General features: G+C 50.0%; 1 protein-coding gene across 1 annotated transcript in view; it reads left to right on the forward strand.

Moving 5' to 3' along the window:
- The first annotated feature begins 7,460 nt into the window (after nt 1-7,460).
- IL12A (interleukin 12A) overlaps nt 7,461-12,255 on the forward strand; it is a 7,776-nt gene continuing 2,981 nt past the window's right edge. Inside the window, exons 1-2 of the mRNA XM_026854950.1 lie at nt 7,461-7,469; nt 11,978-12,094. Coding sequence (XP_026710751.1) covers nt 7,461-7,469; nt 11,978-12,094 — 126 coding nt within the window. The remainder of the gene's footprint in view (nt 7,470-11,977; nt 12,095-12,255) is intronic.

Here is a 12,255-nt window from a genome sequence, read left to right on the forward strand (position 1 = left end):
CAAAAATACCTGATGCAGTCAGCAAAAACACCTACCTGCCCTGCATACGCTCAGGGCGATGGGGCTGGGGGGTCCCACAAGCTCCCCGCATTGCCCCCAGCTAATTCTGTATGGCCATGGGGAACAGCTGCCTTGGGGAGAATTTGGGGGGTTTGTTCTGCCTTGATATTTTTTTATTTTTTTTACCATTTTGTCTTCCATGAATGGGGCATTTACACGGTTCCACTTGGGACTCCCAGTCTCGGTACTGTAACCCCGGAGCCGAATTCCCCGGAGCCTCAGAGGGCTCCCAGTCAGGAGGTTGCGTTTGTGGGGTGAGCTCAGCAGGGAACAGTAAAAAACAGCTTCTGTTATGACAGCAGCCACTGCTCCACCACGGGGACCGGGGTTTAACATCCCACCATTGGGTGCCTGAAGCAGCCCCTGTGCCCCTCGCCCACAATTCGGGGGGGGGAGTGTTTATTTGGAGAAAACATTCAAATGACTTAAAAGCCAAAGGAAAGTGTAGGGGTGTGTTGGACAGGCTGGGGCAGACAAATGTCCACCAGCTAATTCCTAGCATGAGGAGGAAAAAAAAAAAAAAAAATCTCTGTCTGGCACAGCCAGGTGGGGCCAAGGGAGCTGTGTGTGAAAGCTCTATGAGCCCCTTTTCCCTGCCTGGGGGTGCCAAAACCATGGGGCACAGCAGCCTGCACATTGCCCGTGGCAAGTCCTTGCCCAGTAGAGCACTGGGCACTGCTGTGCCTTAAGGGCCAGGCACGAAGCTTTGGGCAGCTTGGAAACAATTTTGGACCTTATTTTTTCTGCCACTACAACTTTTTTTTTTTTTTTTTTTTTTTTTATGCTGCCTGAATAGCTGGGCAGGGATCTGCTCCTCAGCGTGCCATGTCCTGTCCCCTTCATGCTCCCTCCAACACCCCTTTCCTCAGCCATCCAGGGAAAAGTCTGCTTGCTTTTCCTTGCCTGCCTTCAGCTGGTCTCACAACACAACATTTCTTAATTTTTTTAAGGCTGTCTCTTGGTCCTAAACTCACCTGTGCTTGAAAAGCAGAAAAAAATTGCATTTAAAAAGAAAATAAGTAAAAAATCATTCTGATAACGTCCCGCTGATGCTAAAGCAGCCCTTAGGAACAGAGATGTGCTTTATGAGCCAGAAGCTTCCCCTCAAACAAACCTTGCAGCTTGGGTGCCTTTTTTATTTTGTTCTCCCTCTTCTCGTGAAGCTCCCTGTCACGGAAGAGCAGCGCGTCGCCTCGCTGGGCACACGGGGACTGTGGGCGTGCAAAATCACAGCAGAGCAGACACGAGGGCCTTTTACTTTTCTTATTTCATCCTGCAAAGAAGCACTAACGAATTTAGGAGAATTAAGTCACGTGTGGACCCAGAGGAGAAGGGTTGGAGTGGTGGGACTGCAAAGTCCTGCAAGGCCCCTGCTCCGAGGACGCTCCCCATGGCTTTGCACTGCTGCTGGGGAAGGCAATTAGCACAAATGAGCTGGTTTTTACCTCTTTAAAGCAAATCCATCCTTGCACAGGCCCGAGGGAGGCTCAGCTTTGCAGAGGGCATCCCCAAGGAAAAGCCATCGGAGGTGGGGAGGTCTTACAGTCCGCACTCGTTTCCCTGCAGAAGCCTACGCCCGCTCCCGGGGAGTTTCTCTTCCTTCTTATTGTAAAACAAAGTGAAACCTCTGTGGTGTGGGGGACCCTTTGTCCTCTGCCCGCTGTCCCGGGGGTGACTGGGGACATCCTGCACACCGGGCAGGGCCACCAGCAGCAAAGCCACCGGTGCTTTGCCAGCAAATACCAAGTCTTGTGTTCAAGCAGCTTTTCTTGGTCACCCGGTAGGACGAGACCTTCCCTCCTCACTCACATCAGCCATCGGCTCCTCCTTAGTGGTAAAATGTCATTTAAAATTTTTCAAGTCTCTTGACTGCGGGAAGAAGAACGGATCTATGTGAAATAAATGATCCCAGTTCTCCGCGGTGCAAAAGGCTCAAGACCCATCACAGACTCTTCCAGTTCATGACTTTTAAGTATTTGATGCCAAATTGGGATGGTGGTTCTACTGCCGATGAAAGAACCTGGCCACCACGCTGGTCACCGCCGTACCCACCTCCCCCTCGGCCTCCTAATGACAGCAGGGGGAAGAAACACGCCTTCAAAAGAAAAGTGAAATAGCAACGGCAAGATGAAAAAAGGGAATTGCGGGGTTTTGCGTGGATCTCCTGAGCTGACAGCCTGCGGGCAGCGGCCGTTTCCAGGCAGCCAGCTCAGCACTCCTCCACTGCCCGTCACTGAAACTGCCGGCAGAGCTGGGGGAGGAGGAATTTTTGCAGGTGTCGTTGGCCTCAGTGCAGCCTGGAGGTAGGGCTGACACCCGAGGAAGCCCTTAGTTAGGACAACTCCCATCCGATGCTCAAGGAGTTTTGCCGGAGTAACAGGCACCCACGGCTGCAGGGGGCTGACCCTCCAAAGCAAGAATAAAAGCTGCCGAGGAGCTCTGCAGATCTCTGCAGCTCCAAAACCACCCGGAGAGCTGTTTTGGGGGAGTGGGGAAGGGATCCACTGTCTGCCCACTCATCCTGCACCCTCCCAACTGCCTCAGAACATGAGGTTTGGGGAGAAAAGGGACACCAGCCCCTACGTCCCTGCACAGATCAAGAGTCTGCAGCAGACGTTTTGGGTTCGAAGATGTGACTAGAGGTTGTGTGGGCATATTTGGGCTGCCCTTGAGTTCAACTACACGCCAGCAGCCTGGAGCTTAGCACAGCCCCACTTGGAAGTGTCCCAGGTCTCCTGCAGGAGACTGCAGGGTCAGCACCTGGATGTAGCCATGAGGAAAATGAAGCCTCTGGGCTCTCGGTGCCTTCGCCAAGGGAAGGACAGCACCTGGAAGTGCTGCAGGCTCCAGCCGCGTGGCAAACACGGGGTTTCTTCTTCCCCAGGTTTGAACTTGCTTCCTGTAGTGAACACCCAGCTCCAGCTTGGGGAAACAAGACGGACTTTGTCAGAGTACCCAACGCACGTGCTTTCAAGTGACCCCATTTAAGTTTCTGTACTCTGTAGAAAAATCCAATATTGCGATTTTTTTCTTAATCAAAATCACGAGCAGAGACCTGGGGTCAGCTGAAGACTCACTTATGTTTTCTCCTCTCCGTCCTATGTCTCCTCTGTGCTAGGGGTTATCAGCTGATTGCCGACCACGGGCTGCGCTGGTGCTGGGACGTGCAGAGCAGTCGATGCTGCCTTATCCTGGGAGAAAAACATCCCATGTGAAAGCACCAGCTCTTCTGCTGCTCCTCGCCCAGCCTTGCAGCACCCAGTCACCACCACTCCTCCTCATCCAAGCCCCTTTCTCCCCAGGAGCTGCTCTACCTCATACCCCAGCTGGCTCCCTGTCCCCAGCGCACCAATTCCCCTCTGCAGCACGTCTTTAGGGTGACGTCCCAGCCCGCCATGGGACGCAGGGCTGCCCCACACTTACGTGCTCAGCAAGTTTCTTTACGAGCAGCAGCTTCCTCTTCCAGCAGAGGAAGACCCAGATGTCAGCCGACATGCAGCGAGCGGCTGGGTGACTGACCCCTGCGGTGCCCTCGAGGTCTTTATGGCTCCACAAATATGTGAAGAGCAGCTTCTTTGGGCTAAGTCTTTGCTTCCCGCCAGTGAGGGCTTCGTAGCTTGTATTGCCCAGCCAGCTGTGTGTAGGAGGTGACTACGGTGGCTACAGTGAGAGGCAACAGAGGTTCAAATACCAATGAGACGACCTCGAGGGAAGCAATCGTGTCACATCTGAGGAAAAAAAAAAAAAAAAATCCAACATGTACAGACATAGCTCACAGCTCTCCAAATGACTCTTTCTAATTTCAGAGGGCTGCTCCTCCTGGGTGTTGGGTACCCGGGGGTTGGTGGAGAGGGCTCGGTACCACCCTGCCTCAGCACCCCGTTAACGGGGCCGTGATGAACGAAGCCTCATCGCTGCCGTGGTGGAGCCAAACACAACCGGGGGAGCAACCCGGGGCAGCGGCTCTCCCTTGACTTGCAGTGAAGCAGCAGATCCTCACAAAGGGCTGCTGGTGACGTGTCAGGGCATCCCCATCCCCACTGTCACCCACAGCTGGCTCCCACCCCCCCCATGACAACAGGCACCAACTGCAGCACAACCAGTGTCCCCGCATCACCCCGGGACGCTCATCCCTCGGCTCTGCGGGGGAGCCAGAGCCACCACACCCTGCTGAGCTCATGGCAATGGGGGATTATTCTGCCACACAGGACAGCACGGCTCAACCTGCCCCACGGATCTCACTGGGGCTTTTTTTTTTATTTTTTTCCTTTCTTCACACTGGGAAAAAATGCAGCTCTCCACGTTCGCTGGCAGGAGTGGGCCAACGTGCGCAGGTTCCCGGGACCTGATGGGGACTCTGCTCCTCTGAGCAATCACACAGACTGTGGAAAAAGAGCTGGAAATAGCTTACATATAATTATACAGCTTCCAGGAGTTTCAATGCGATGTTTCTTTCATGCTTGAATCAAACCGAATCCAGAAATTTCTGTTTTGATTATTTTGAAATTAAAACACAACGTGTCACACCTACATTAAAAATAATTTCAAAATTAAATCTGTTAAAATCTTCCCTCTGTGACCAGTATTTTTCTTGCCACTGACCGCTAGCAGAGCTGCAGCCCCAGCCCAGCCTCATACACGGCACAAACACTGCGCAACCATCCGGGTTGGAAAAGACCTTGGAGATCACCTAGTCCAACCAAATGCTGCGAGGGGGTCTGAGCATGCAAAGGCAGATTAAATCAGCTTCAACGAGTCGTTAACCCACCTGCAGAGCCCCGCATTCCTATTTAATAGAAGCCAACTAAAGAAAACCACGCGGGGCTGCAGTCCCACAGGCTGAGTTTGCCATCCCCAGAGCTGCTGATGCTCCAGGGGAAAGCAAAGCCCAGCTTTGGCCTAGCCTTGCCCTCGCCTAGCTGATCCCTCCCAGGAGAGGTGATTTCACACGGAGAAAAACCGAGCTAATGTGGATTTGTAACGCTTCTCGTGCAGAACAACCTGAAGCGCAAAAAAAAAAAAAAAAAAAATTTTTTTTTAAGAGCTGGAGTTGAAACACAAGCTGTGACCGTGCTGTGTGTTACTCTTAGAATTCAATAAGGTGTTTTGCTTGTGGCTTAGTCTAACCCAGAGACGGTGGCTCTGCCACAAGCACAGACCCGCGTCCCCGGCACGGGCAGGCTCCCCCAACCCGCAGCAGATTAAAACTGGGCCAAGGATAGATGCACGTCCCAGCTGGATGTGCAGGTCAACAACTGACGCAGACATTAAAAGCTTTCACCTGGCATTTGTTAGGATTCAAACCAGTTTCATGCTTCCCCATCTTCACGGGCAAAGCCCTGCTTCCCTGTGCACCGGGAGAGCTGTCACCCCGTGCCCTGAACCCCTGATTCGGGCGTTTTTACACTCCTTCCCCCTTTCATGTCTGAGGATGAGGCAATCTGTCATTTGAAATCAGAGCAGCTGCTGCAAATATCTTTTATATCCTCATTCAGGATGATTTTAAGAGCTGATGGCTGCTTTGCTTTGTGAGGTGGTTGCCTGCCCCACAGATTCACTGAACAGAGCAAGCAAGCTTGTCCATGTACTCCCATAATGTTCCTTCAGGAATTACTGCTCAAACAGAGCCTCGTTTATCCTGAGAACCTACAAACCTACCTGAGCTGGGTGCTCTCTCTTCCTCAAGGCTCTATTTTTTTCAGCCCCTGTTACGAGCTGGGCCTGCCCTTATCCGACCTGCTGACAATTAATCTCCAAGAACAGCTAAAACATGAATAACCTTTGATCTAACGAGGATAATTCAGATTCGGTGTATTTGTGGTACTGAAAATTGGAAGTTGACTGGCACCTGCTCACACATGCTATCTGTACTTTACTCACACTCTACTCAGATGTGTAAATCTTACTCCTGCAAGCACGTTGGCTGCTCCGGTCTCCCCTAGTGACCATTGCAGGGTCAGGGCCATCCCTGCCTGTCTCTCCAGCATGTTCTGCCTGCGCTGGCAAAAAAAATACCACCCTGTGATGCCAAAAGTGCTGGGTTTCACCCAGGAAGGGACATTATTTTCTTCTAATAATTGCTTTAGTGGAAAGGTCTGGTCGCTTTCTCACCTTTCGCACAAAGTTCTAGGGGCTATAATCTCCTTTCAGTCAGGACTTCATTTCAATGAGATTGATTTTTTCTCTTTTTTTTTTTTTTTATGCTCACCAAGGTATTAAAAATAAATAAATTAAACGTGTCCCTGTATAGAAACTCTCTGCCAGGAGAGTGCTCGACCTGGAGGAGGAACAGCATGGGGAGCCAGCGATGCGCTGCCCCCAACCCATGCAGCACATCGCAGCCTGCCTCACCCCAGCACCATACCCTGGGCAGAGCATTCCCCGGGGTGATGGGTGCTCACATAACTCCCACCAAATATGTGTTCTTGGGGCTGGAGCTCGGTTCCCTCTCCCGTCGGGGAATACTCTACCCATGAGTCACGTCAGCGGCTTGCCGGGTATCCCCACGCACTCGAGACTCTGACCTCTGCATCTCGGTAAGTAATCTCGGGTATTGAGTCATCAGCTGGCTCAGCACCGAAAGTGTGAACTCTTTCCCAACCCTCCTTGGTCAAGATGGAGCGAAGGGTTGAATCCATCATTAATGTGATTCAGACAATCATGCTGTGTCAAAGAAACACACACACAAAAAAAAAAAACATCTCGCTGATGCATCTCCTGGTCAAGCAATATCAATGCTCCTTTTTTTTTTCCTGGGTGCGAGACCAGGGCCAGATAAAACGGCGAACACAAAACCAGCAAGAAGAGAGCACAAGTACAGTCACCCCTTTCTCCCATCACAGCTGTCCTCCGGCCTGCCCCCGCAGGCCAGAGCCCCCACAAGCTCTTGCACCCGCAGACAGGAGATAAAAGGGACGGATGAGAGACCAGAAAAAAAAAAAAAAAAAAAAAAAAAAAAAAACCGCCGAAAGTGGCGGCAGCCCGGCAGCGCTGCGTTCAGCCAGCGCTCCCTCCCCGCACACGCAACCACAGACACCGCCAGCGTCCCTCACATTACTCACCCGGGTGTTTTCAGGGCTGGGGGAGAAGACAAGGAGACAAAGGAGAACCCCACGGGAGTCCTGGGGTTCCAGGGGGACGGGTCGGACAGGCACCACTGCTTCGTATTCTGACGGAGGGACCCGCCTCTCCCTGCCCACCTGCACTGCAGCACCGTCCAGCCCCACAAAGGTCCTCGCAGGAGGTTTTTTTTTTCTGTTTCTAAACAAAACCCACAGGGTTTTTTATTTCTAAACAAAAGCCACAGAGTGGGCGGAGAGATTTACCCACATCACCAGCACTGTTTCTGTGGGTAAGGGTTCCTGGAGCTTGCCCACATCTCTTATTTTCTATAACGCATCATGAGCAAAGTAACGGGAATCCCTTAGAGTAACGACGCCGAGGTTGGTGTTAATGTTCCTTTTAACAGAAAGCTTTGCAGTTAGCCCTGCAGTAAACCCAGTCAGTTGATGATGGGGGGGGAAAAAAAAGCAGCTCCTTAGATCCAATTGAAAAAACTGCTGAAAAAAAGTTCGGGATAAAAAAGTTCGTGCCTTATCTCAGACAAAACCTTCCTTTCCTGTCATGCTCTTCAAACAATCCTCTCAATTCGGTGTGAGAAGTTACCTGCCCAAAACATAACTATTCAAAACACCTGGGTGCTTTTTAGGGAGCTGCAGCACCTATCCAGCAGCCACCTCCAGCTCCATCCCTTTCCCAGAAAAGTCTGGCATGTGGGTTTGAGCTTTGGAGTGGAGCCTGCAAACAGCACCTGCTGCATGCGAGGGTCCCCAGTCTGGCTGGCCCCCTAAGGACACAAAGCTGCCAGGCTCTCACCTGAAAGCCAACGGCCAGAAACCAGCAGAGAAGAGCAGAGATGCTGCAGCACACGGCAGGGTCCCGGGGAACAAACCACACGCGCTCCAGCGAGGGCTGGAAGAGCGAAGAGCGGGGAGATGCAGGTGATTAACAACCCAGGGTCTTACAGGTTTCAGTGCGCTGACTGCGGGTTCAGGAAAGTCACTTTGACTCAGAAATAACTTTTCATTACGTGACTTTAGCTTTGAAATCAATGAAACTTCACCTCATCCTTAGGGTTACGTATTTCAGGGGATTCCTCAATGAATAAGCACCAAGAGTCCAAAAAACACCAGGCAAGTTTCAAGTCTTTGCTTTCCCGTTTTATGGAGCCATCAACATAAATCAGAAGCAACACTTCTGTCAGTGAGGCTATTTTGGTGAGATATCTGACCCCAGATCTTCCGAAAAAATCATCCCGGAGCAAAACAAATGATCCTCGATCGATCCTCCGTATGTTCTCAGAGTGGGAAATAGTATCGAAATTAATTTACTGAGGCGTTCAGAAATCTTATTCCACAAAATGTTTCGAGGTTCTTTTTATGTAGCTACTATCTGCAATTAACTGTCAGCCGAGCTGTGATATAATCATACTGCAGCTTTAATTTATGTATGTGTATAATTATTGCATAATTATATATATATAAAATTATTGTGTAATTATATACAATTATAATTACGGGGGATAGGACTCTCCTACAAATAACCCATCTCTTCCCGTTGAAGATACAAGTTGCTACGTGACCTTCACAAGGGGTTTGGGAGCTGGCCTGCTAATAAAGAAAATTCATATAATTTGCCAGGTTCCAGGAGAAGGAACACCACACAGCTGGAGTCCCAGTTAGGAAATATCCCCGACCACCATCCCACCACAGCACGCAGCTGACGGCGGCGAGGACGGCGCGCGGCGCTCACAGCTCTTCATACGCGGCTTACTCTGCAAGTGAGGTTGGGTCTTCATTCAGCTTGGGCTTTGAGAGCAACCATGAAGCCAAAAAAGTAAATCGCTGTTTGCAAGAGGGGAGAGAAGGCAAGCCAAGACTGAAACAAAAGCTGAGCCCCGCAGCGCCTCGTGTCAGCAGACATTTCCAGGAATCTCCCAGTTTTTTAGAACAGCGTGGCTGGAGAAGATCCTATTTCTCATCACTCGCAGACACAATCCTCAAAACTGAACTGAACTGGGGGGGTTTGGGTTTTTTTCTAATTGGGTTTCTTTATTATTATAGTTTTTCCTTTCTTTTTTAAACCGGATTTTTATGTATTGTTTTGGTTGAGTGCAGCGTAGCCACAAGCACGGTTTCACCCAGCACTGACCACAATAACATTACAGTTTTATAGCGAGGCCCAGAACGGTTCTTCTTGGTTTTCTCTGGAAGTTAATTTCAGCGAGAGAAATTTATGGTTGAAATAAAGCCAGTGGAATTACATTTTCTCATGTAAAATCATACAACTTCCAACAGTTTTAAGAGACTATGGCAAGCAATTACTGCGCTGTATTTCTAAATGTGTACACGATAGATTCCCATCTTTGTTGCTTTAAAAACAAACACATCGCTCCAGCTGTATAACCCTGGGTTTGCCTGATGAGATGGGTACCTGAGATCAAGACACCATATGCAATAAAAAGGGCGTGGATTTTTCAATTTCAAAAGAATTCGCTTTTCACTTTTGGATGCTGCTGACATAGAAAATATTATTACATCTAACCCCCACAAATAACATTAATATTAGCTGTTATATATAACCACCAGGGAACATCAAAGCCTAGCCCAGAGATCTACAATTATTCCCATTTTGCTGTAAAACAGAAAGGCTGGACCAGCCCAGGGGCTGCAGCACCAGCCCCGATGCTGAGGTGTGTTGCCTCCTCCTCCTCCAGGCTGGCCACTGGCTCCCACTTGCCCTGAGTGAAGCAGACAGACACAGAACTGCTCGAGAGCAGGCCATGCACAAGAATTATCAAGATGCTTCATTCAGAGTCAAGACTGGTCCAATATAGGACGTTTTGAGGTGAAGGAGGCAGAGGGATGAGGCTAGGAATGAAAAACAGATCTAACGTCTGCCTCAAATAAACGTATCGTTCAGACTTTATTACCTCATTGCTAGGACTCAGCAAAGTTAATATCTTACGCATCACTTTGAGACAAATCTCAGCCTCACACAGGAGTACACTCGCCTTCAGTCCGTGGCCGAAACGCAAGTGCAGTCAGGCAGAGAATAGAGGAACGGTACAAATCGGGCAAAAGAAGCAGAAACCGGCCAGGCTCAACTCAGCACCCATCCAAACCAGCACAACCACCACGTTACCGTCGTGTTCCGCGTCTGCTCCGGGCTGTCTCACCACAGCAGCTGTGGGATTGCTGCTCCGGGGGGGGTTTGGGTCTGCTCTGGGGTGTGAGTACAAGCGCTGGAGCTCTGGCGGGTCTCTGGGTTTATCAGCTCTGATCCTTCAGTAGGTGCACGAGGCTCTTCAGCAAGCCGGCACGGCCAAGACTTTGGTTTCAGATGCTATCAGGAAAATAAATGAGTAGTGACAATGGTATCATTCAGGCATGGCTTTCATAGATAATTGCGGAAAACCTTCCTATTTGTAAAACAGCAAATGTAGCAACATTCAATTATTACTTCTACCACCGAAAAAAGAAAAATTCACTCACTCCTATTAGGCTATATTCCATTTTATCTGCACATTAAACCAATTAAACCTGCCCTGTGTCTCAGTAACACACTCCCTAACCCGTGGGCTGAGGAAGCACTGACCGGGAAAGTGTTTCAGCTTTGGAAACACCTGCGCAATTCCAGGACATTCCTTGTGAATTATCTGTGAGTCATATAGCGTAAGAGACAGAAATTACATGAAGAAAGCAAAATATAGCTCAAAGTTTTACGTAAAAGGGGATCAGAATTGTCTGCTTGTGTGGCTGCCCTACCTGTGTAGCCTGTATTTTTTAGTCCCCCATGGCTGGGGGGCTGCTGGGGGGCCCTTTGGAGGTGAAGTCCTCTGGGAAGATGCTCTTGCCATCCCAGCCAGCTTTCAGCAGCACATATTGGACACCCTTGAGCCCCAGTTTTTGCCCCACCTCGAGAAATCCCTCGAGGAGCTGGGACTCTGCAGGAGGAAGGAAACTCCTCTCTCCTGGCCCTGTCTGACTGTCAAGAGGAGGCATCTCCACACACAGCTTCCCCCCCTAGATAATTGTTCTGTGCACAATGCCCATTCAACTGCAGCTGCATTCAGAGACCTCTGAAGGTATTTGAGCTAAATATTCTTCCTTTCAGACAAAGAACCCTGACTAACATCCCAGTACATGCCTAAGTGGAGCACAGGAAAGCCATAAACTAGAAGCTTTTGTCTAAATTGTGCACCAGTGCCCCACCTGAGGAGAAACCTCATGCCCTGCTGCTGAGGGCAACGCTAGGACTGAGAATTGGGCAAAGAAACCTGGAAAGCCGAACTCACGCCTTTTGAAGAACACACATGCAAGTATATAATCAAAGAGCTCTTTCACTTCTGTGTCAGGGAAAAAAAAAAAAAAAAAAAAAAAAAAAAAAAACACAAGATGAAAACCAGAGCCCACAGCCTAATGATGAGTGCAAAAATGGAAAACACACAGTGAAACTGGAAAATTAGGCAGCGCTGGTATTCTAGCAAAGAAAGACTCTAGACAGACCACAACCTTCTTATAGGAAACAAGATGTCAAATAAAATAAAAAGAATCTGAAAATGCAATATAAAACTCTCTCGATTCATCCTGCTCCCTTCCAAGTCCATAGCAAAATTCCCATTGACTTCATGGCAGACCCGACAGATAGAAAATTTAGCCTGGCCAAAAGGCTGGAGAGAGAATGGCCATGTGCAATATGAACTCCTACTGAAATATATTTGGCAATGATACCAAGTGTATCAGCAAAAAGCAAATTTCCAGACAGGTTTTCATGGACATTCATTAAGGACATCTCACCATTTGGGACCAGTATTGGGGCTGACACCGTTTAACGTCTCTGTTGGTGACACGGACAGGGGGGTCGCCGCTCCCCCGGCACGTGCAGCGAGGACACGGAGCTGTGCGGGGCGGCCAAGGGCGAGGGCCTGGCCTCGGGTCGGGGCAATCCCAAACACAAACCTCCTGACACATGGGTGGGGGCAAGGAGGGGGGGGAGAGCGGCCCCGAGGAGAGGGACTTGGGGTGGGTTTGGGGGTGGAAAACTGCCTGTGAGGCAGCAGCGTGCACTCGCAGCCCAGCAAGGCCCCGTGTGCTGGGCTGCACCCAGAGCAGGGGGGGCACAGGGCCAGGGGGG

This window comes from Athene cunicularia (genome assembly GCF_003259725.1).
Source record: "Athene cunicularia isolate RWA chromosome 9 unlocalized genomic scaffold, athCun1 chr9_part1, whole genome shotgun sequence".
Taxonomy (NCBI): Eukaryota; Metazoa; Chordata; class Aves; order Strigiformes; family Strigidae; genus Athene; species Athene cunicularia.